We start from the raw sequence: 21,603 nt of genomic DNA on the forward strand, positions 1-21,603 counted from the left end.
AGATTTCCTTCTCAATGCGACCTTCTCTGGGTCATTGATCTAAAACTTCAACCATTTTCTCCCCTTCCAACCTTCGATGTTTCAAAACTCCCTTTCCTGCATTTTCTCCTTAAAACTTCCCACTACCTCTATGTTTTATTGTTCTTGTTTTGTGTCTCCATCAACCAGAATCAAGATCCTTAAAGGAAAGCTTTGTTTTATGCTATTTGCCCTAAGCCTGACATCTAATATTAGTTGAATGAATGAGCAAACTACCTGGATCCTCTTCCAAACCAAAAACAAAACAAAACAAAAACATTCAAGAAAATAAGAGCAAAGTCTATTTCTGCAAGTCTCCTTCATTCTCCATCTCTGCTTCTTCTCCACCTTCCAAACTAACAGGATAGCCCTAACTAGGTAGGGGTCGAAAATACTCAACTGTTACAGCTTTGCCTTCCGCAAGGACAGCTGACGCCTGTGCTACAGCTCTAAGTGCCTGCCTGGCATAAAGCTTGGCCTGTGATAAGCACTCACGGAAGATCTGGTTAGAGTTAAGTGAATGAGTCTGAAGTGTCCTAACAAAAAACACTCCCCATTCCGAGTTTCGTTTTCACCCAAACTTCCTGGTGTAGCACAGCTTTGTCACCCTCATCCCTGGGCTTCCACATCCATTTCAAAGTAGCTACTCCAGTTCCTGCCGCCATATTTACATTCGAGCCATTGGGAAGGGGCAAGGGGCAAAAACATTCCCCTTTGGAGCCTTACGCCAAATGGCACATATTTCTGTTCCTATCCTTAGTCACATGACCATTATCTAGCTGAAAGGGAGGCCAGGAGGTATGGTGTACAGCTGGACATAGGTGTTCTATAATTAAGGAAGGGGAGGATGGGTATTGGTCAAATTCTAGCAGTTTATTACATAGACAATAAATGCTTTTCATTTCCAGTTTTACCGTCTGTATGTAACTAGTTTGCGTTTGCATTCGTCATCTTCACCCTCACTGCTATCACGAAGTAGGCTGAAGCAAATTTTGTAAAACAAAGAATTTTATGTGAAAAGAAGGCAATCAGGGAATGCCGACTATTAATCTTAACAAATGTTGGGATAGCCCTTCGAACTCCTCTATGCTTTTTTTACCCACAACAATCCCACACACACTCTTCAGCAAAACTAATCTTAGATTTGGAAGTACAAACACAGCCACTATGCTCTGTCTCTCAAAGGTGTTACTAGTGCGGCCCTACCTGAATGCAGTTAAAGTCTTGTCCCTCATGCACAACAACTGGGGATGCTGTTAGGAGATTGAAAACCAGGGTGCTGAAGTCAAACTGACTGCAGGGCTCTTCACCACCACCCTTGAAAACCAGGGTGCTGAAGTCAAACTGACTGCAGGGCTCTTCACCACCACCCCTGCAAGCACTCTTTGGCTATTTCTCTGGTCAAATTTATCAAGTAAACTGTGGCCTTTCGAGTTTCTCTGAGAAAAATATTAAACATCAGTCAACAGGCTAAGTCTCCAACTTGACTGTCAATTTTGTAGGTTCTCTGACCAACAATTCCAGGAACCTGATAACCTCAGGGCAAAGATCTCAAAGTTCAAAGAGAAAGAACAGATACTCATCTCCTAATTTCTTAGTTGAGTCTCCCCTTCTTCTCTGATAAGACATGCAATAAGCAATCTAATATTTAAAGGGCTGAGCTACAGACCATTCAACTAAGAACTACCATGTTATGTAATTCAAAAGAGGAATTCTAGTATAAAAAAAAGTCACATCTGACTCTGGCCTCATTCATTCCACAAATACTGGCATGCTTACAGTTTATCAAGAACTGCCCTAGCAGTGGGAACACAGGTCTGGCCTCAGAGACCTTACAACCCCATGAGACGAGACAGTCGGTAAACAGAGTAAAGAAATAAAATCTACAGTATGTCAGATGGGGATAAATGCCATGAAGAATGAAAACCTTTTTTCTGCTTAATTTCCAATGTCTTCTTTTCCTTCTTTCTGAAAGCCTTCTCAGATTAATCCCAATGGGCTTTGTCACTCCAGCAATCTCACAAAATATCTGGACAGCAAGGCTTGATGCTGTACATTTTGCAAAGTCTGCCATTCAACAAAAGATCCTAAAGAGAGGACAGTGTTCTCTTGGGTATATAAAATTCAAGAAACACTTGGCACCAATTTCTCTGAGTGGTTTCAGAAAAGGAGCTATAACTCTACTCCTCCTAATCAGCTAAATTGTTGTCAGAGACAGGAAAAGGACTCATGTAGAGCGACTACGCCACCAGGTTAGAAGGGACCACGCTACACATGGAAATGTTTAATGGTTAGCTATGGCTTGGGGTTTTTTTGTTGTTATTGTTGTTTATCCTTTTCTGTACTGTTACAATTCTCACCATTTAGCTCAGATAAAAGCATTATTTAAAATGTGCTACGGGGGCGCCTGGGTGGCTCAGTGAGTTAAAAAGTCTCTGGCTTCGGCTCAGGTCATGATCCCAGGGTCCTGGGATCGAGTCCCGCATCAGGCTCTCTACTTCCTCCTCTCTCTCTGCCTGCTTCTCTGCCTACTTGTGATCTCCGTCTGTCAAATAAATAAATAAAATCTTTAAAAAATAAAAAAAATTTAAAAAATTTTTTTAAATAAATAAATAAAATGTGCTACGGTGAGTACTGTGAATTGTGTAAGACTGATGAATCACAGACCTGTACCCCGAAAATAAATCATATATGTTAATAAAAGTAAATCATTTAAATGATTAAAAATAAATAAATGTAAATTTAAAAATTAATTAAATGAAATGAAATAACACGTGAGGTTTTTATCAGATAGGGAAGGGAGTAAGAGATTAAAACAAAAGTATAAAGATACTTTCAAAATCCAACCCCAAACATCAAAACCCTGCCCCAGGAACTGCCTCGCACAGAAATTCTACACATACCCACTTGATATGATATGAATAATAGAAGTCTAAAATGCCCCTTCCACCATTCATCCCACATACACAAGGATGATTAAGGAAGCTACCAACAACCCTTCCTTATACTTTCCTATAGTCTCATCTTCCTTTCTTTAAACTACCATCACAAAGTGATTTAGATTAGAACACACAACCTTTTCTTAAAAAAATCAAGTCTTCATTAATGAAAGGCTTACAAATTCAACAAAGAAAGAGTAATATTTAACATGTTAAATAGAGGAACTTTAAAAAAAAATGCTTCCTTTTTTGAACCATATGTACTACCGAGCTCTCAAGAAGTACCTTCTTAAAAGCCTGCCCCAGCCTCCCAACAGCCTTCTTATAAATATGTATAAAATCTGAGCTACATCAAAATTGCTGTGCTGTGGAGGAGCATTAGCTACTGAGTCTCTTGTCTGAAAGAAAACCAAAGCAGCTGTCACAGCTGATCCCCTCCTCGCCTGAACTGTTTGGGCTACAGCAATCTGTAAACTGTAAACTAATCACCTTAAATCAGAGAGAAGCCAACACCTCTGTTTACTAAAATCTTGTGCCAGAACAATTTTTTTTTTTTAAATATCCTTCGAAAACAGCCACTGAAGTCACTACTAAATACCTTACACTTAAAAAGCTGCAAGAAGGAGCTGATTTGCAGAAATGGATTCTTTGGATGACGTCTTGTCTCCAAAAAGTACAGTAAGAGCTTTTATATTTATTCTTTTGGCTTAAAATGTTTAGTTTGGGTCTTCCTCCTTTCCTAAGGGGGAGCACACAGATTTACACCATCCCTTCCTAATGAGAATGCATTTGAACTTCTCTACACAGCACTCCTCTACTTCTACCACTCCTTCACACAGTGGTAAAAGTGTGTACTTGGTGGGGCTGTAAAACTAATCTGTGACTTAAAAAAAATTTTTTTTAAAGAATAAAATAAAACTAACCAAGGGTGGACATCCTAAAGTCAAGCAGCATCAGAAATAATTCCTCTCAAAGCAGCAGAAGAAATGTAAGAAACAGTAAGAATAAATTCAAGTTCTTGTGTGCCAGGCACTGCTGTTAAGTACTTTATTTGTATGACTTTATTCAATCTTCCCCAAAATCCTATGAAGTGGACGGGAAACTGAGGTACAGAGGGGTTAAGCAACTTGCCTTAGGGTACAGAGCTGAGAGAGCTATGAAGCCCAGGACCCCTGTGGAGGAAGGCAGAACCCAGAGCCACTTCCGCTAAGAGCTACTCTATCTCCTAATCATCAGGTCAACATCACTCATTTACAGAAAGACAGAGAGAAGGGAAATTAGTATTTAAACAAAATTACCCCAGACTAGATCTAAATACTTCTTCAAAACACAACTAAATTAAACTCAACCAACAAAGAAAAATACATGGACTCCTTTACAAACAGAATGGAAAAACACTGATCATTCTGAGCAAATCTCCTGCTGAGTAGAAAGGCATGGTATATCCATTTTCTATTGCCCAAGCACACACAGATAACACAGCCAGTCACAGCAACTGGGCATCTCATCCTTTTTATAACTCCACTCAGTGAAACATGTTAAGTCGAAAGAGAGTCCAAAAAACACACAAAATAAAAATCCACACACACACATTTATCAGGTTTTGAGATTTATTAAAATAAAGTATTAGCAAACAATACGCAAAAACAAAGTTCTTAAGAGTTATGGCTTTGAAAAGCATAATATAGTAAAACCTAATACATTTTTATAAGTATCAAAAAGGCAACAGAATTGAAGAATGTTGCTAGAACTTCATTTTCTACAACATAAACAGAAGCAGAACAAGTACAAATAAGCAGATCTATAGTGCAGCCATTGGTTTGGTCTTTATCATCTGCATATGAAGTATCCTTTTAAGAGAAGATGGGCAGGTGCATACAAACATCCAGTTTTCTTGATTACAATCCTATCCAATTTTAAAATAAGTGATTTTCAAAACGCAATTTTAACCCACCAGATCAAGAAAATCACTTGCCCAACTATTTTCTTCCAGAGTCCCTACACATAAAATATTTCATGAATAAATCAAAGCAACATCATCTCCAATGACATGAGAAGGGAAAAGATGATTCTAAAAAATTCCTTATAAAAGTAAGGAATGTGGAACCATCTGGCCTCACTGTAGTTTTATTACAGTTAATACCAGCTCGTAGCAACAAGGCACTACTTACTAATTAGGGAAAAGAACCTACCTGTACACAAAATTCTGAACTTTTTAAGAACACTATCTTCAAATGAATCCTTAAAGGACAACGGTTTACGATGATTGCAAGAATTTTCAGAATTGAATTATTTGGACAAGAACCACACCGACCTTTTTCACTCTGCCATGAACGACAGAAGAATCCTGCTCTTGGATCTTTTCACTATAACATCCCATCACCTGTTTTACAGCAAATGCTAACCAGCAAGTATTATATCATAAGCTCTTCCTTAAAAAAAAAAAAAAAAATCTTTTTTGCTATGTAAAAATCCCTCTTACTGGTTTTTGTACACCATCCAATTTCAGGTTAACACTTCAGTTATAACACAGCTGTATTTTAGAAGGTAAGTTTCTATTATGAATAATCCAATTGATAAAGGCTTGATACATACTGTTACCTCTTGTAATTAGGAAATGCTAAACTGTAATCCAGTGATTCCAAAGAACTGTCCGGCAGGCACACTGCTTATACAGAAGAAATGCCTTGAATCGTCACTTTCCATACATGCATCTTCTATGAGCAGAAAACCTCCCCCAAGTCCTGCCTGTACCATCGAGGAAAATGGCTGCTGCTCCAGAGGAAACAGGCCTCAAACCTGAGATTACCCCCATAAAGCTGCCCTAGCTAGTATCCCAAGAGACCACCCATAAACCAATGTTCAGGAGAAGTCCCTTCCATGAAAATCACCAAACATGCCTGAAACCACCCTGCTATCTACTACTTTAAAATATCCTTGCTTTTCTAGCTCACTGGCATAATGAGGACACATATTTATACTACTAGCTGAGAGAGTGAGTGAGGATTTAATAAGACAAAGAAGGGCTCAGACCCTCTGAAAAGTTAACAGATCCAAACTGAAATCATCACTGGAAGATGAGTTCAAAATGATCAGAAGAGCCTTCCTTCTTAAGCATGAAAGATATTAATATATTTTAAGTGGGAAAGTGATAACAATCCAAAGTAATACTGAAAAACAACTAAAAAGAGTATAAAGAAATGGATCTAAGCTGACGTACAGATGCTCTCTGTAACACAAAGACAGTACTTAAACAGGTACTATCAGACTTTTTGGAGGTTCTCTGCTACTGGTAGGATTTTATTTTTTGTATAAACCTTCTCCTTCAACAGAATACTATTACAGGAGGACTGTTTCCCACAGGTACCCTTGAGGATTTTATAATGTGAGCCCCAGTTCTTACCCTGACAAGAGATTTCAATCTGAACACTTATTGATCATTTTACATCTTAAACGGATATCTCACTGTCAAATGTTATGAACAGCATAAAGTAGCTACATCCTCTTTCTGTACTATGAGGTATACAGCTCACTGTACTACCTAGTAATCTTACTGTGGATTTCAACTCAGAAACCCAGCCAATTCTATTACCACAGTTTCCTTATTTAACAATAAAATGTGAAAAATGATTTATATTGATGTATATGACTTGACATTTTGATTGATGTCTTCTTCAATCTCTAAGAGAAAGTGTTAGCTTCAGTAGATCAATAACACGCCTACTAGTTGACATTCCATAACTTAAGCCAAGCAATACCAAAAAGACCATAACACTTTATTTTAAAGAGATGCTGATCAAATGCAACTTTTAATTTTTTTTCCCCAACCATCTTTCTGTTGCAATAATTCATTACTCAGATTAATTTTGATTCTATGTCTCTTTCTGCATTTACCAAACCGGTTGTGATTTTATTATTTCCAGACTCCAGTCTTTCCAGCTCACATATGTTAATATGTTATACACTATAAAACATGATTGTTCCAGTGGTGTTGATGTTTCCATAAATTTGACTATAAACCACTCTAGAAATCAAATAAAATTTTAAAACTGCATTTTTCTGAAAAGGTTTCTTTCAGAAATGTCTTCTTTTCATTGGTCACTGGCAATTTTTATTTCCCATCCATAGATTTTGGGCACCCTTGGGAATTAGAGAAGCAGTTACACTGAGTACAATTCTCACTTATAATCCAGGCGTGTGGAGTTAATCACTTTTAGGAAATACAACAAGCTTATACTTTTCCATGAAACTCTCAACAGTTAAGAGCTTCAGTACTGTCCTTCATGAGACAAAATTCCTTGGGGAAAACACAGAAAAGGCCAATCACATGAAACCTTGCCAACTCTAAAGGCTGTGGCATGAATAAAAACAAATTTTAATTAACTCAATTGAAAACATCAATAAAACAATTCAATAGTTTCTACCAGTTCAAACCCACTGAAGTTGACTACATGTATCTGTCATTCAACCAGCGTGCTTTGTTTTTGTTTTTTTTTCTTATAAATTTGTTCCAAAGATTGTGCCATATGCTTGGTAAGTAAAAGAATTATGTGGGTAGCTAGGTTCAAACACGGAGCAAGTAATTCTCTTTCCTGAGGCTGACACAACTGGAAGATGAAGAATGCATGCCATGTAGAACTTACGTTTAAGGCACAGGTGAGGGTCAGAGAGGATCCTTTTACCCAACAAAGGACCATGAACTGAAACACATATGGCGCCTCACCCAAAGGAACTAAAGCCACCCACTGGCTGCACTTTGTAAAAGCAATAAATAATGGCACAGAAAACAAAATGAACCGCATTCTCTTCTCCTCAAAAAATGCATTTCTTCTTCTCTTAAAAGCAGAAAGGGCAAAGTAGAAAGTCAAACCAAACTAACATTTTAAATAGAAGACTGACATGGCTCCATATACTTTCAAAAGGCACCAGAAAAATAGTTTTCTCCCATAGGTACATTAGGTAATTTCCTTTTTTTTTTTTAATAATGTCTCTGTTCTCATGCCATAACAAAGTGTCCATCTGACTGCTCTCTAGAAAATGAGGTTAAAAGTTCTTTACCCAAAGCCCTCCAGCATGACTGACTGAATGGGTATTTTAGAGTGTTCCTGTCTTTCCTCTCTTGAGGACTGTTCTGAGAGACTAGCATCCACAAAAGTACCAAAAAAAAGGGGGGGGGGGAGAACCAGCACACATGTTAACAGAGAGAACAGTCTGCAGTCTTTCATATGTGACTATTTTAAAGTCAACTATCTCCATAACCACTGCTTATTCATTCAAGCACCAGACCAGGAGCCTCAACTCAGGGCCAGACTGAAGAGGCTCTTCTGGCTACAGTACACAGGTCCTTTCCTTGCTCAGGGCAACTGACGCCACTCAGAGCAATGGGATTAAGTGTGTGATTTTCCAACATGAGTAACACCCATAAAGCAGTAGGAAATTAAAAAGGCCCCTTAAATTGGAGCTACAGAATAACAGTCTTATAATCTAGGTTGAAAATACACCAAAAGCTAGAAAAAGTGTAACTTCCTACAACTGTCGTCTATAAACTGCAGTGTTTGTTAATATAAAAGGGGTACCAAGGAAGTAAGGGTGAGCATCCAAGTCCAAGTCACTTGAGCGTGTTTCACAAAAGGTTACACTAAAAACTGTCACCCATCAAAGTGCAAAATAAAAGATTAATGCATGTCAAAATTAGAGTTCTTGCAACATTGGCCAAAAGCAGCAAGTCTGAACAAGGCCGTGCGTGCACTGTCACTAGCTATAAAGTAGTACTTAGGACAGATTCTGGGTAAATGACATATACTGGAGATCTGTTGTTTACAATATTTTTTTTTTTAAAAGGAAATGTTTTACAAAAGATATACTGAGTGAAGTCACAACAGACTGACAAACATTTAGCTGTATTAAATGTAAATTTCATGACATCACCTAGAAAACTATCACTTTGCTTTTACCGAACACTACCTGTTAAGAGCAGTGCATAGTGTTCCTTCAAATAAAAGGGTGTTGTTGTTTTTTTATAGTTTCTTTTCAGCCCTTACCATATGCTTTTATGAAATAATGAATTACACTTTCTTCACATTGGTAGGACAAAGAAACTGGTAAAAGTAGAGCTTCCGTAGGGTTAGGAGGAGGAGGGAAGACTTTTCATGGCATACCTTCTAACACTATTATAACTTGTCATCATGTGATGTATTACTTTAAAAAAAAAAAATGAACAAATAACAAGTCATTTGGGACAAGAAGGCAAAATTATGTCCCAATTTAAGCTCAATGCCAAACTTGTCAACTGGGGTACAACACTTACTTTGCATTTCTCACAACACTTTTGGGAGTTAATCACACGAACATGACTAACAAACAAATGTAGATTCATCACAAATACAAATGTATTGGTCACAATTATGTAGAAAAAAAAATAAGCTATAATATCTGTTTTCCATGTAAGCTCACAGTATCTGTACTGAAAGTTTCCCTAAAATTAAAACAAGTCCACTAATAATATAATTGAAAAGACTACTTCTACACTATGAGACAGAAGATATGGGGTTCAGAGGGGAGCCCATCTGAGTCAGGACTTTATCCAGCCACTGAAGAGGCCCATGAAGATGAATCTCAATCCAGCATGGGGTGCTGGTAACATCCTGCCGGTGATATTCGGCGCCCCAGCCCTAAGAAAATGAAAAGATATCATAGCAAATCTCTCTTTAAACTGTCAACCAGCCTAAAACAATTTTAACATACTAACAGAGATACTTTAACAGTAGAGACCACAAAACCAATCTCAAAATTCACCATGGAGTTAAAAGCAACAGAGTTACAGTAGTGAAAGAGATAGGATTCCCTTAATAGAAACCCTTGGAGTGAGATATGTTTCAGAATTCTTCCTCTTTTTGAAGTTTGTAAAGTTTTGTACTTCAGAAAGTACAATATCTCATAATTAAAACACTATTATTTCTGCAGTGAGATACATTCTCACTTAATGGGATAAATAAAACCCACAAAGAGCCTCATATAAGTTCACATCAGATTTTGCTATGAAAAAGTTTTGGGTTTTCAGGTTTGGGATTTTTTTTTTTTTTTAAGTATGCGATAAGACACTATAGATCTGATCAATGCATGCAACTGTAATTAAAGTAGGTGGGATGAATTAAACTGGAACACTTTAGCTTAAAATTCTAAACAGAATTTTTTTCACATTTATGTGCCTGGATTCACCAAGCTCTCTGCTTTACAGCTTACGGTAGTGCTGGCCCAGAAAAATAAGGCTTGGGAAGGGGGAAATGGGCAAGTAGAGACTAAACATATAAAAGTTATGCTTCTGGGGCACCTGGGTGGCACACTTCGTAAGAGTCCTGGGATTGAAGCTCGTATCCCTGCCCCACTTCTTGCATAGTCAGGCTCCCGGCTCAGTGAGAAATCTGCTTCTCATTCTCCCTCTGCTCCTCCCCAACCCTCATACTCTTTCTCTCTCTCAATCAAATAAATAAATAAATAAAATGTTTTTTTAAGAAGTTATGCTTCTATGGAGGGGGAATGCCTTTGGGGCTACTGATGCATAAAAAAGACCTATAGCAAAGCAGCAAGGCAACACTGGACTGTGGGTCTGAATGCCAAAAAGAAAAAGCCCACTTAGAGCATTTCACAGTTGTTCTTCTTTGGCTAAATCCTTAAGGACCAAATGGATAGAGTACAAGATGCTTATATGTGTCACTAAAATTCTTCCCTAATTTTACTCACAAACCATTATCTTCAGAAGGCCAGTAAAATCAGGCCAAGAGCAAATGATAAATTTGAAAAGTTCTTTCAACTTTGCAAATCCTTAATAACAGAGGTTAAATGCAAGGAAGATAATTTTAGTCTTCTGAAGAATTTTTTAAGTCACCCCAGTGGGATCTAATAATAATTGAAACTGCTGAAGCTAAGGAACTTCAAAAGCAATTTTAATATTTCTAGCAATTCAGTCTTTAACCGTAGCTCTTTATAAACTCAGCCCCTATTCAATATCAAAATCAGTATCAGTATCATGGATTATATAATGTCCGGATTATAAAATTAAATCTTAGACCTATCGTGTGGTTTTAAAGCTTTAAATTCAAGAGTATCATTTAAAAACCTATTAAGTCAGGTCAAAAGTAAATACTTTCATTTCACAAAGGCATTTTAAAATCACAACCTAGAGAAATGTAATATACATATTTACAGTGACTCTAATTAAGCTACAGGCTACAACCCACTCACCTTGACAAAACTCATTCGAATAGTACACATTTTGGTGAGCTCATACACGGCCTCAAATCCGTGGTTGACAGACTGAGCCAGAAGCTGAGCAAACTCTTGGTTGTTAAAAATTTTGAGGCTGCAACTGCTGGGAATCTTACAGACAGTGGTAGGATGAAAGCCGTGATGAAAGTTGCAGTTCCTACTCTGAACAAATATGCTGCTGTCACTGAGGCACTCTGCATACACCTCTCCACCAACATAGTACAGGTGAACACCTTAAAAAGACGAGCATTACAAGACTCACCTTAATACAGCAGTATAATGAAACCAAAGAGGTAGTATAAGGTGCAACCAAGAATACCCACTAACCTACAGCAAATGCCCAGCAGTCTGTAGACAGAAGCTACCACTAGAGGGCCTTACACTGCCAAAGAGAATCAAGAGCTCTACAATGGTCCTTAAATAACTAGTAAGACTTAAGCCTCAGGTTTATCAGTTCTTAGGTTATTTTCTCTTTGCCAACAATCATTTAATATCTCTGTGAGAGAAAGCGAAGGCAAAAAGACCAAAAAGCACCTATGATCAGTCTTTTCAAAGGAGCACTTGGTGCTAAGTTAATTTAACTATCACGAAGAGTCAACTGGCAAGATGCTCCGCTTTCTTTTTACTAATGGGAGTACAGGAGCATTAAAAAAGACCCTAAGTCGGGGCACCTGGGTGGCTCAGTGGGTTAAAGCCTCTGCCTTCAGCTCAGGTCATGGTCCCAGGGTCCTGGGATCGAGCCCCACATCGGGCTCTCTGTTCAGCAGGGAGTCACTTCCCCCTCTCTCTGTCTGCCTCTGTGCCTACTTGTGATCTCTCTCTGTCAAATAAATAAATAAAATCTTTGGGGAAAAAAAAAAAGACCCTAAGTCGTACATGTAATTTCAGGTCACAGGAAAAGACTTTAAATGGCAGATTTATTTTATTTCCCTTGAAAAGACTGGTTTGGGTATTTTAAAAATATGTATGTAAGTAATATGTGAACACAGTTTCAATATTAAAACTTCAAATTATACAGCTAAAGCTGAAGTTATTTCCAACTTTTCACCACTACAAACAGTGCTAAAAAGATGATCCCTGTACACTCATACCTCATACACATGTGAGTCAAAGACTTATATTAGGCTATGGTACGAAAACCTATGTTTTGTTTTTTGTTCTGAGCAAATAAAATGACCCATGGAGGAAGGGATCCTAAAACTAGATACTAGGAAAAATGGGAAAACAGATAGTAGAATTTAAGAATTGACCAGGTAGACTTCTCTAAAATCATTCTCCTGCAGTGGGAAAACCAATACATAGAAGTGAGGCATTTCACCCACAAAATCAATGCCAAGTTAGCAAGAGTCAAAAAAGAACAGAAATTTCTTTTCAGCTTATTTTTGGCCATAGTATTTTGCTGAATCTCTTATCTAAGAAATCACATTACAATTATAATTGTACCTCCTGTAGGTACAAATAAAGTTTACTGTTCGTAGGTAAAGGATGTAAGTGTACCTTTTGTTCTATCTAACCTGGACTAAGACTTTCTCAAATCCAGGAAACAAAACAGAGCTAGTGGCAAAAACTAAACTTAAAAGACAGACAATACGCTCCACCTGGGAAAGGTTTCCTTCCTGACCACTTGATACATGAGACTCAGACATTTCACGGAGGTGGGAAAGGTTCCTTGTTTGTTGTGGCAACTGTCTTGTGGGATGAAATGGAAATAAAACCTAGTTACCTGAATTTAAAAGGTAGGAGGGGTGGTGATGAAGCCACTGGAGACTTGCTATCATTCAAACTGGACTTCTTAACTATAACCCAGCTCCTCCAACATAACACAAATTGTTACAAGGCACCTCAACTCAAAATACCGTAATTAAAAAATTCTAATCCTTCACCAGCATTCATATATTTCACAAATATTTGTCTGTGCTTACTATAAGCCAAGCACTGTTCTAGCTGCTGAAAATAATGCTGTGAACAAAGCAAACTTCTGTAAAGCTTATATTCCAGTCAAGAAGACACTCAAAAAATAAATATAGGAATAGTATGATTTCAGAGACTAAGTACTATGACAATAAGGATAAGGAAAAGAGAACTGATCAGGTCTTGACTTAATTCACTCTCTAGCACCTGACCCTTGAGGGCAGAGCCAGTGCCTCAGGCTCGTGGTATAGACAACTTTACACAACTCACGGTACACAGTGAGCACAACAAATGACTGATTTCAACTGAATGCAGGGAAATGACAAAATTACCTTTTCCAATATGTCGCCTAGTGTTTTCAATTGTTGAATTACGATTAACATTTGACAACAACCCCAAGCAGAATCTACTTTTGTTATTCGAAGGGTCTGTAAATCCATCTACTAACACGCTAGTAGAAGATGCATGAAAAGCCTCCCCAACACGATTGTTTAATTCATAGTAGACAATTGAACACCAATGTTTGGGCTCTTCATAGGCAACAGGCTGAACATCTGTAAACAAACCAGACAGAAAAAATGATTAGTGAGTGAATAAGAAACCCAGGATTCTTTGTGTTTCCCTTTAAGTGAACCCAAGCACTCTATGAAAAATACTTTCACATATTTCACTTCAGTCTTGCTGTCCTCTCTGGAGGACAGTCTCTTCAGTAAGTGGTGTTGGGAAAAAAGTTCGGATCTTTAAAAAAAAAAAAAAAGAAAGAAAGAAAGAAAGAAAAATCAGTAATGCCTTGAATACAATGATTTTAAAACTTACCTAAATACAAATGTAAGGATGGATAATATCACATTTATTTTATTTTTTAAAATTTTTTTATTATTGAAGTAGAGTTGACATACAATAGCATAATGGTTTCAAGTGTACAACAATAGTGACTAGATATTCCTATATCTTACTCAGTGCTCACCATGATAAACATAGTTGCCATCTGTCACCGAACAACACTGTACAATATTATTATATTATTATTCCCTATGCTGTACTTTCCATCTCCATAACTTACTTCATGTGTTAACTGGAATTTTGTACTTTTAATCCTCTTTTCCTATTTTGTACTCTACCCCCTCCAGTAACCACCAGTTTGTTCTATGTATTTATGAGTCTGTTTCTGATTTTTTATTTGTTCATTTGCTTGGTTTTTTAGATTCTACATATGTGTGAAATCACATGGTATTTGTCTTTCTTTGTCTGACTTCATTTAGCATAATAACCTCTAGGTCCAACCATCTTCTGCAAAATGGCAAGAGCTCATTCATTTTTATAGTTGAATAATATTCCATTGTGTATATATCTCCTTTATTTGCTTATCTATCGAGGGATACTCAGGTTACTCCCATATCTTGACTATTGTAAATGCTACAACAAAACAGGGGTACCTTTATCTTTTCAAATTAGTGTTTTCGAAAAAAAAATTAGTGTTTCGCTTTCTTTAGGTAAGTACCTGGTAGAATTACCGGATAATATGATATTTCTATTTTTAATTTTCTTAGGAATCTGATACTGTTTTCCACGGTGGCTGCACCAATATATACTCCCACAAACAGTGCACAAGGATTCTTTTCTCTCCATATCCTTGTCAATACTTAAGTCCTTTGATACTAGCCATTCAAACTGGTGTGAGGTGGCATCTTACTGCGATTTGATTTGCATTTCCCTGATGATTAGTGATGCTGAACATCTTTTCATGTGTCTGTTCGCTCTCCGTACATCTTCTTCAGAAAAGTGTCTATTCAGCTTCTCTGCCCATTTTTCTAATCTAATTTTTGTTTGATTTTGGTTTTGCGTTTTTTTTTTTTTTGAGTTGTATAAGTTCTTTATTTATTTTGGATATTACCCCTTATCAGATATATCATTTATAAATATATTCTCACATCCAGCAGACTGCGTTTTCCTTTTGTTGAAGGTTTCTGTAACTGTTACAAAGCTTTTTATTTTGGTGTAGTCCTAATAGTTAACTTTTGTCTTTATTTTCCTTGCCTGAGGAGACATATCCCATAAATATGTTGCTAAGGCTGATGTCCAAGTGATCACTGCCCTGTTTTTTTAAGAAGTTTCATGGTTTCAGGTCTCACATTTAGGTCCTTAGTCTGAGTTTATTTGGTGAATGGTTTAAGAAAATAGTCCAGTTTCATTTTTCATATGTAGCTGCCCAGTTTTCCCAACACCACTTACTGAAGAGACTGTCTTTTCCCTATTGTATATTCTTTCCTCTTTTGTCACAGATTAACTGACCATATAAGCATGAGTTTATTTCTGGGCTCTCTATCCTATTCAAATGATCTAAAGTTGACCCTGCAACTTTACTGATTTCATTTCTTAGTTCTAGTAGTTTTTTTGGTGGAGTCTTCAGGATTTTATACACACACCCCCCACATAATTTGCAAGTGATAGTTTTACTTCTTCCTTTCCAGTATGGGTGGCTTTTCTTTCTTTTTCTCATCTGACTGCGGCAGTTAGGTCTTCCAGTACTATGCTGAATACAAGTAAGTGGCAAGAATGGACATCCTTATCTTGTTCCTCATCTTAAAACTTCCAGCTTTTCACCAATGAGAATGATGTTAGTTGTGGGTTTGTCATATATCATCTTTACTATATTGAGGTATGTTTCCTCTAAATCCACTTTGTTGCATTTCCATCATAAACAGATAATGATTTCTGTCAAATGCTTCTGCATCTACTGAGACGATTATATGGTTTTTATCCTTCATGTTACTAATGTATTATAACACATTGGTTGATTTAAAGTTTTGTTTCTTCTTTTACTAGATCTTTTAGGTGTAAGGTTAGACAGTTTATTTCAGATTTTTCTTGTTTCTTAAAGTAGGCCTGCACTACTATAAACTTCCTTCTTAGAACTGCTTATGCTGTGTCCCAAAGTTTTTCAACAGGTGTGTTTTAACATTTTAGATTGTTTTTCTAGCACAATCTAATCAAGATTTATATTTATAAAACAAGCCTCTGTCTGTATCAGCAACCTGAAAGACATATATGAGTATTTGTAAAATTACTCTAAACAAAAATATGAACTAAAAAAAAAACAAGTGAGACTCTTAGCAAGCTAGGAATAGAGGATAACTTCTACAATTTGATAAAGAACATTTACAGGAAACTTATACCTAACTTCACACTTAATGGTGAGGAACTAGAAGACTTCCTGCCAAGATCAGTAACAAGGATGTTCATACCACTCCTTTTCCAACACTGCACTAGAAGTCCTAGCTAATACAGTAAGAGAAAGGGTAATAAAAGGTAGACAAATTGGAAAGGAATAAGTAAAATCATCTTTGTTCACAGATGATATGACTGCTTACCTAGAAAACCTGAAAAAAAAAAAAAAAGAAAAAAAAAAAAAAAAAACAAACAAACAAACCCTCCTGGAACTAATTAAGCTATTATAACAAGATCACAAGATGTAAGGTTAATACACAAAAGTGAATCACTTTGCTATATACCAACAATGAACAATGTGAAATTTGAAATTAAAAATTCATCACCACTTATATTAGCATTCAAAATAAGAAATACTTAGGTAAAAATCAAAATAGGTACAAGATCTAGATGAAGAAACTATAAAACCCCAAAGACAGACATCAAAGAGGAACTAAATAAATTAAAAAGACAGCCCACATTCATGGAAAAGAAGCCTTAATATTGCCAAGAATTCAGTTCTTCCCAATATGATCTATAGATAACCAATGCAATCCCAATCAAAATCCCAGCAAATCATTTTGTGGATATCAACAAACCAATCCTAAAGTTTATTTGGGGCAGCAAAAGATCCAGAACACCCAATATGATACTGAAGAAGAACAAAATCAGAAGCCTGATGCTATTCAACTTACCATAAAGCTACAGTTATCAAGACAGTATGGTACTGGCAAAAAGAATACACAAACAGGAACAGAAGAGAGAGCCCAGACAAAGACCTATATAAATACAGTTAACTGTTTCCTGATGAAGGAACAAAAGGCAATAATGGAGAAAAGACAGTCTTTTCAACAAATACTACAACAACAGATATTCACATGCAAAAAAATTAATCTACACACAGACATCACATCCTTCACAAAAATTACCTCAAGGCTGGTCACAGACCTAAATGTACAATACAGAACTATAACAGTTCTAGAAGGTAACATAGCAGAAAATCTAGATGGCCCAGGAATATGGTAATGACAACATTAAGGCATGAACCATGATAGAACTGCTAGGCCAGATTTTACTAAAAATTAAAACTTCTGCTCTGGAAAAGGCACTATCAACAGAATAAGAAGACAAGCCATAGACTGGGAGAAAATATGTACAAAAGACAGACCTGGTAAAGGACTACTATCCAAAATATACAAAGAACTCTTAAAATTCAAGAAAATAAGTAACCCAATTTAAAAAATGGGTCAAAGACATAACCAGCCACCTCATCAAAGAAGATATATGCATAAGAAATAAGCATATAAAAACATACTCCACATCATGTGTCATCAGTAAATGTAAATTAAGATAGCAATAAAATACCATGATATACCCGTAAGAATGGCCAAAAACCAAAACAGTGACAACATCAAAAGCTGGGGAGGATGTGGAACAACAGGAATTCACATTCACTGCTAGTGGAATATAAAATGGTATAGCCACTCTGGAAGACAGTTTGGTGGTTTCTTACAAAACTAAACATAATCTCACCATACAATCCACAAACAGGCTCCTCAGAACTTACACAAAGGAGCTAAAAACTTATGTCCACATAAAAACCTACAAACAGATGTTTATAGCAGCTTTATTCATATTGCCAAAACTTGAAAGCAACCAAGATGTCCTTTTGCAGGTGAATGGATAAACTGTGGTAATTTCCAGATGATGGAATATTACTCAGCTCTACAACGAAATGAGCTAGCAAGGCATGAAAAGGGATGAGGGAGGGACGCCTGGGTGGCTCAGTGGGTTAAAGCCTCTGCCTTCAGCTCACTTCACGATCCCAGGGTCCTGGGATGGAGCCCCACATCAGGCTCTCTGCTCCACAGGGAGCTTCCCCCTCTCTCTCTGCCTGCCTCTCTGCCTACTTGTGATCTCTGTCAAATAAAGAAATAAAATCTTTAAAAAAAAAAAAAAGAAAGAAAAGGGATGAGGGAACTTAAAATGCATGTTACTAAGTGAAAGAAACCAATATGACAAGCTATATACTGTATGAATCTAACGAAATGACATTCTGGAAAAGGCAAAACTATGCAGACAGTAAAAATATCAGCGGTTGCAGGTCAGGAGTGAGGAATGAACAGGCAGAGAGCGCAGAGGATTGTTACAGCAGTAAAACTATTCTGTATACTGTAGATATATTTCTGTATGTTACCAATACGATAGTAGTACATTCCTCTCATTATTCATTTGTTACAATCCACAAAACATACAACAGCGAAAACGAACCCTAATGTAAACCATCAATTTTGGGTGATGTGTGAAGATAGCTAAGTCTGTAAAAACGTACCATTCCAGGGGCGCCTGGGTGGCTCAGTGGGTTAAAGCCTCTGCCTTTGGCTCAGGTCGTGATCCCAACCAAGGTCCTGGGATTGAGCCCCGCATCAGGCTCTCTGCTCAGCAGGAAGCCTGCTTCCCTTCCTCTCTCTCTGCCTGCCTCTGCCTACCTGTGATCTCTGTCTGTCAAATAAATAAATAAAATCTTTAAAAAAACAAACAAGCAAAAAAATGTACCACTCCAGTATAGGGTTTTGGTAGCTGGCAAGGCTGTGCAGGTGTGGAAACAGAGGGTGTGTGGGAACTCGCTCTACTTTCCACTCTTATTTGCTGTGAACCTAAAACTCATATGAAAAATAAAGTCTGTTTTATTTTTTTTTAAGATTTTATTTATTTATCAAATAGAGATCACAAGTAGGTAGAGAGGCAGGAAGGGGGTGGGGGGAGCAGGCTCCCTGCTGAGCAGAGAGCCCAATGTGGGACTCGATCCCAGGACCCTGGGATCATGACCTGAGCCGAAGGCAGAGGCTTTAACCCACCAAGCCACCCAGGTGCCCCATGAAGTCTGTTTTAAAAAAAACTAAAAGTGGGGCGCCTGGGTGGCTCATTGGGTTAAGCCTCTGCCTTTGGCTCAGGTCATGATCTCAGGGTCCTGGAATCGAGTCCCACATCGGGCTCTCTGCTCAGCAGGGAGCCTGCTTCTTCCTCTCTCTCTGCCTGCCTCTCTGCCTACTTGTGATCTCTCTCTCTGTTAAATAAAGAAATAAAAAAAAAAAAATCTTAAAGAAAAAAAACTTAAAGAAAAAAAAAACACACACACAACTAAGTGAGCATGAACTTTGGATAAAAGCTGGTATACAATCTAATGTTAAATGCCAGAACTGCCTATGGAGACAGATATATATACAAAATAAATTACAGCCAAACTCTTATTACTGTAGAAGTCAACAATTCATAATGGATGTAACACATGGAAGGGACACATGTAAATTTTTCACCCAGTGCTGGTGGATTATCTTTCTTGGGGCTGAAATCAGAAAGAGAAGTCAGGAACTCTCAAATTCCCTTTCAAAAAAGGCACAAATTAAAAATATCCAAAAAACTCTTAAGAGTGGCTATGTGGACTAGGTAGGCAATACAAAATAACTGGTTAACTTTTAAGACTCAGTTTGATTACTGAATTGCAAAGAATTCAGATGAGGAGGAAGAGAAAAAAATAAACCAATGTGGACCCATAAAGAGAAGTCCTAAGGGCTCAGAATATGAAGTTTATATAAAAGATAGAACAGGGAGGGGCCCACAACCAAAGACACATACAAATGAGTTGTAAGCAGTTATAAGAATAGTGTCAGGAAAGCTAGAGCCAAAAATGAACAGAAGCTTGCAAAGAAAAAATTGCTAAGCAAAACTAAAAAGACAACTTTGGTTCAGAGAAAAGAAAAAGAAGAGCTCTGCTCAAGGCAAAGGACATATTGTCAACTGGCAATTCAAGGCGCTGCAGTTTCACTCTGATGTCCCTTCTGCCACCTCTGTCAAAATAAAACAGAGAGAAAAAACACGAAATAGGACTGAAATGACAGGAAACTTTGGTGAAAAAAGACATCAACGAGGGCAAGATGACTTGAGTGCCAAGTGCCCCTAAAGAGGACTCAGCTGTTTGGCTGCGACAAATGATAGTGCAAGGATTACCCAACAGACACCACCATGGAGCCGCACGCTGATCTCTGGACAGCTAGGACAAAGAAGGGAAGGAAGACGGCAATGGAGGTAAATCCAGCCCGAAGTCTCAAAATAAGAATGAGAACACCATTTATTGGTCATCCCCTGATGCACTATGTTAGAGCCATTATACACAATGTCTAACCCAATCAACAACTAATAATTCCTGTGTAAATATTCTGTTTAATGTACAAATGAGAAAGAGAAGTGGAGAGACTTTAAATGCTAACTGAGGCTAAAAAGCGAGTAAGGAGCGGTAAAGGAATTCACCTCCAGAGACATTCTGTTCTATGTGAAGGTAGACTGTATAAATTATAAGAAAATTAGTATGATATAAGTCCTAGATAAATTCTACACCTTGAAAAAGCAAAGACAGTATTCACACATTAACAAGACTACTAAGGAGGGCTGAAATTTAACTGTTCTTAGAAATGTGGGGTTCCCAGAAAAACAAAGTGTGACATACACTCACTCCTTCAGTATCATCACAAACACATACAAAGCACACAAAAACATCATTCTTTTAAGAAATGTATAAAATGGCAGTACCGAACTTCTCCCAAACTTGTTATAAACTAAGAAGATTAAAGTCTCAAAACAAAGTGACTTCAGGGGTACCTGGGTGGCTCAGTTAAGCATCTGCCTTCCATGATCTTGTGGTCCTGGGACTGGCCCCAAATCCAGTTCCCTTCTCAGTGGGGAGTCTGCCTCTCCCTCTCCTTCTGTCCCCGCCGCCATCCCCACATGCTCTCATGGGCATGTGCTCTCTCTCTCAAATGAATAAAATCTTTTTAAAAAAGTGACTTTAGAACAATGAGATACCAATTCACATCCATTAGGATGGCTACTGTATTTAAAAAAAAAAAGATGGAAATTAACAAGTATTGGCAAGAATGTAGAGAAAGAACTCTAAAGCATGGCTAGTGTTAATGTGTAAATGGTATAGCTGCTGTGGAAAACTGTTTGGCAGTTCCTCAAAAAGTTAAACAGAATTACCATAAAATCCAGCAATTCTACTCCCAGGCATAGGATACCAAATGATTTAAAAAGCACAGTCCAGCAAATACCTGTACAATAATATTCATGATGGCATTATTCACTGTTCTACCAAAAGGCAGAAACAACCCAAATGTCCACCAACTGATAAATGGGTTAACAAAATGTGGGCTATGCATCCAAGAGAACACATTCAATCTTGGAAAGAAATGAAATTCTAATACATGCT

At 37.4% G+C, this 21,603-nt stretch overlaps 1 protein-coding gene across 2 annotated transcripts in view; it reads right to left on the reverse strand.

The window, feature by feature from the left end:
* Positions 1 to 4,555: 4,555 nt before the first annotated feature.
* Positions 4,556 to 21,603, reverse strand: part of LOC111141014 (SMAD family member 5) — a 55,643-nt gene continuing 38,595 nt past the window's right edge. For both annotated transcript variants that reach the window (XM_022493329.1, XM_022493330.1), the window contains 3 exons: positions 13,466 to 13,687; positions 11,199 to 11,455; positions 4,556 to 9,628 (listed from right to left, as the gene is read on the reverse strand). In XM_022493329.1, the coding sequence (XP_022349037.1) occupies positions 9,485 to 9,628; positions 11,199 to 11,455; positions 13,466 to 13,687 (623 nt within the window). In that variant the 3' untranslated portion in view covers positions 4,556 to 9,484. The remainder of the gene's footprint in view (positions 9,629 to 11,198; positions 11,456 to 13,465; positions 13,688 to 21,603) is intronic.

Source organism: Enhydra lutris, unplaced genomic scaffold, assembly GCF_002288905.1.
Source record: "Enhydra lutris kenyoni isolate GAN:26980312 unplaced genomic scaffold, ASM228890v2 scaffoldscaffold5, whole genome shotgun sequence".
In the NCBI taxonomy this organism is placed as follows: Eukaryota; Metazoa; Chordata; class Mammalia; order Carnivora; family Mustelidae; genus Enhydra; species Enhydra lutris.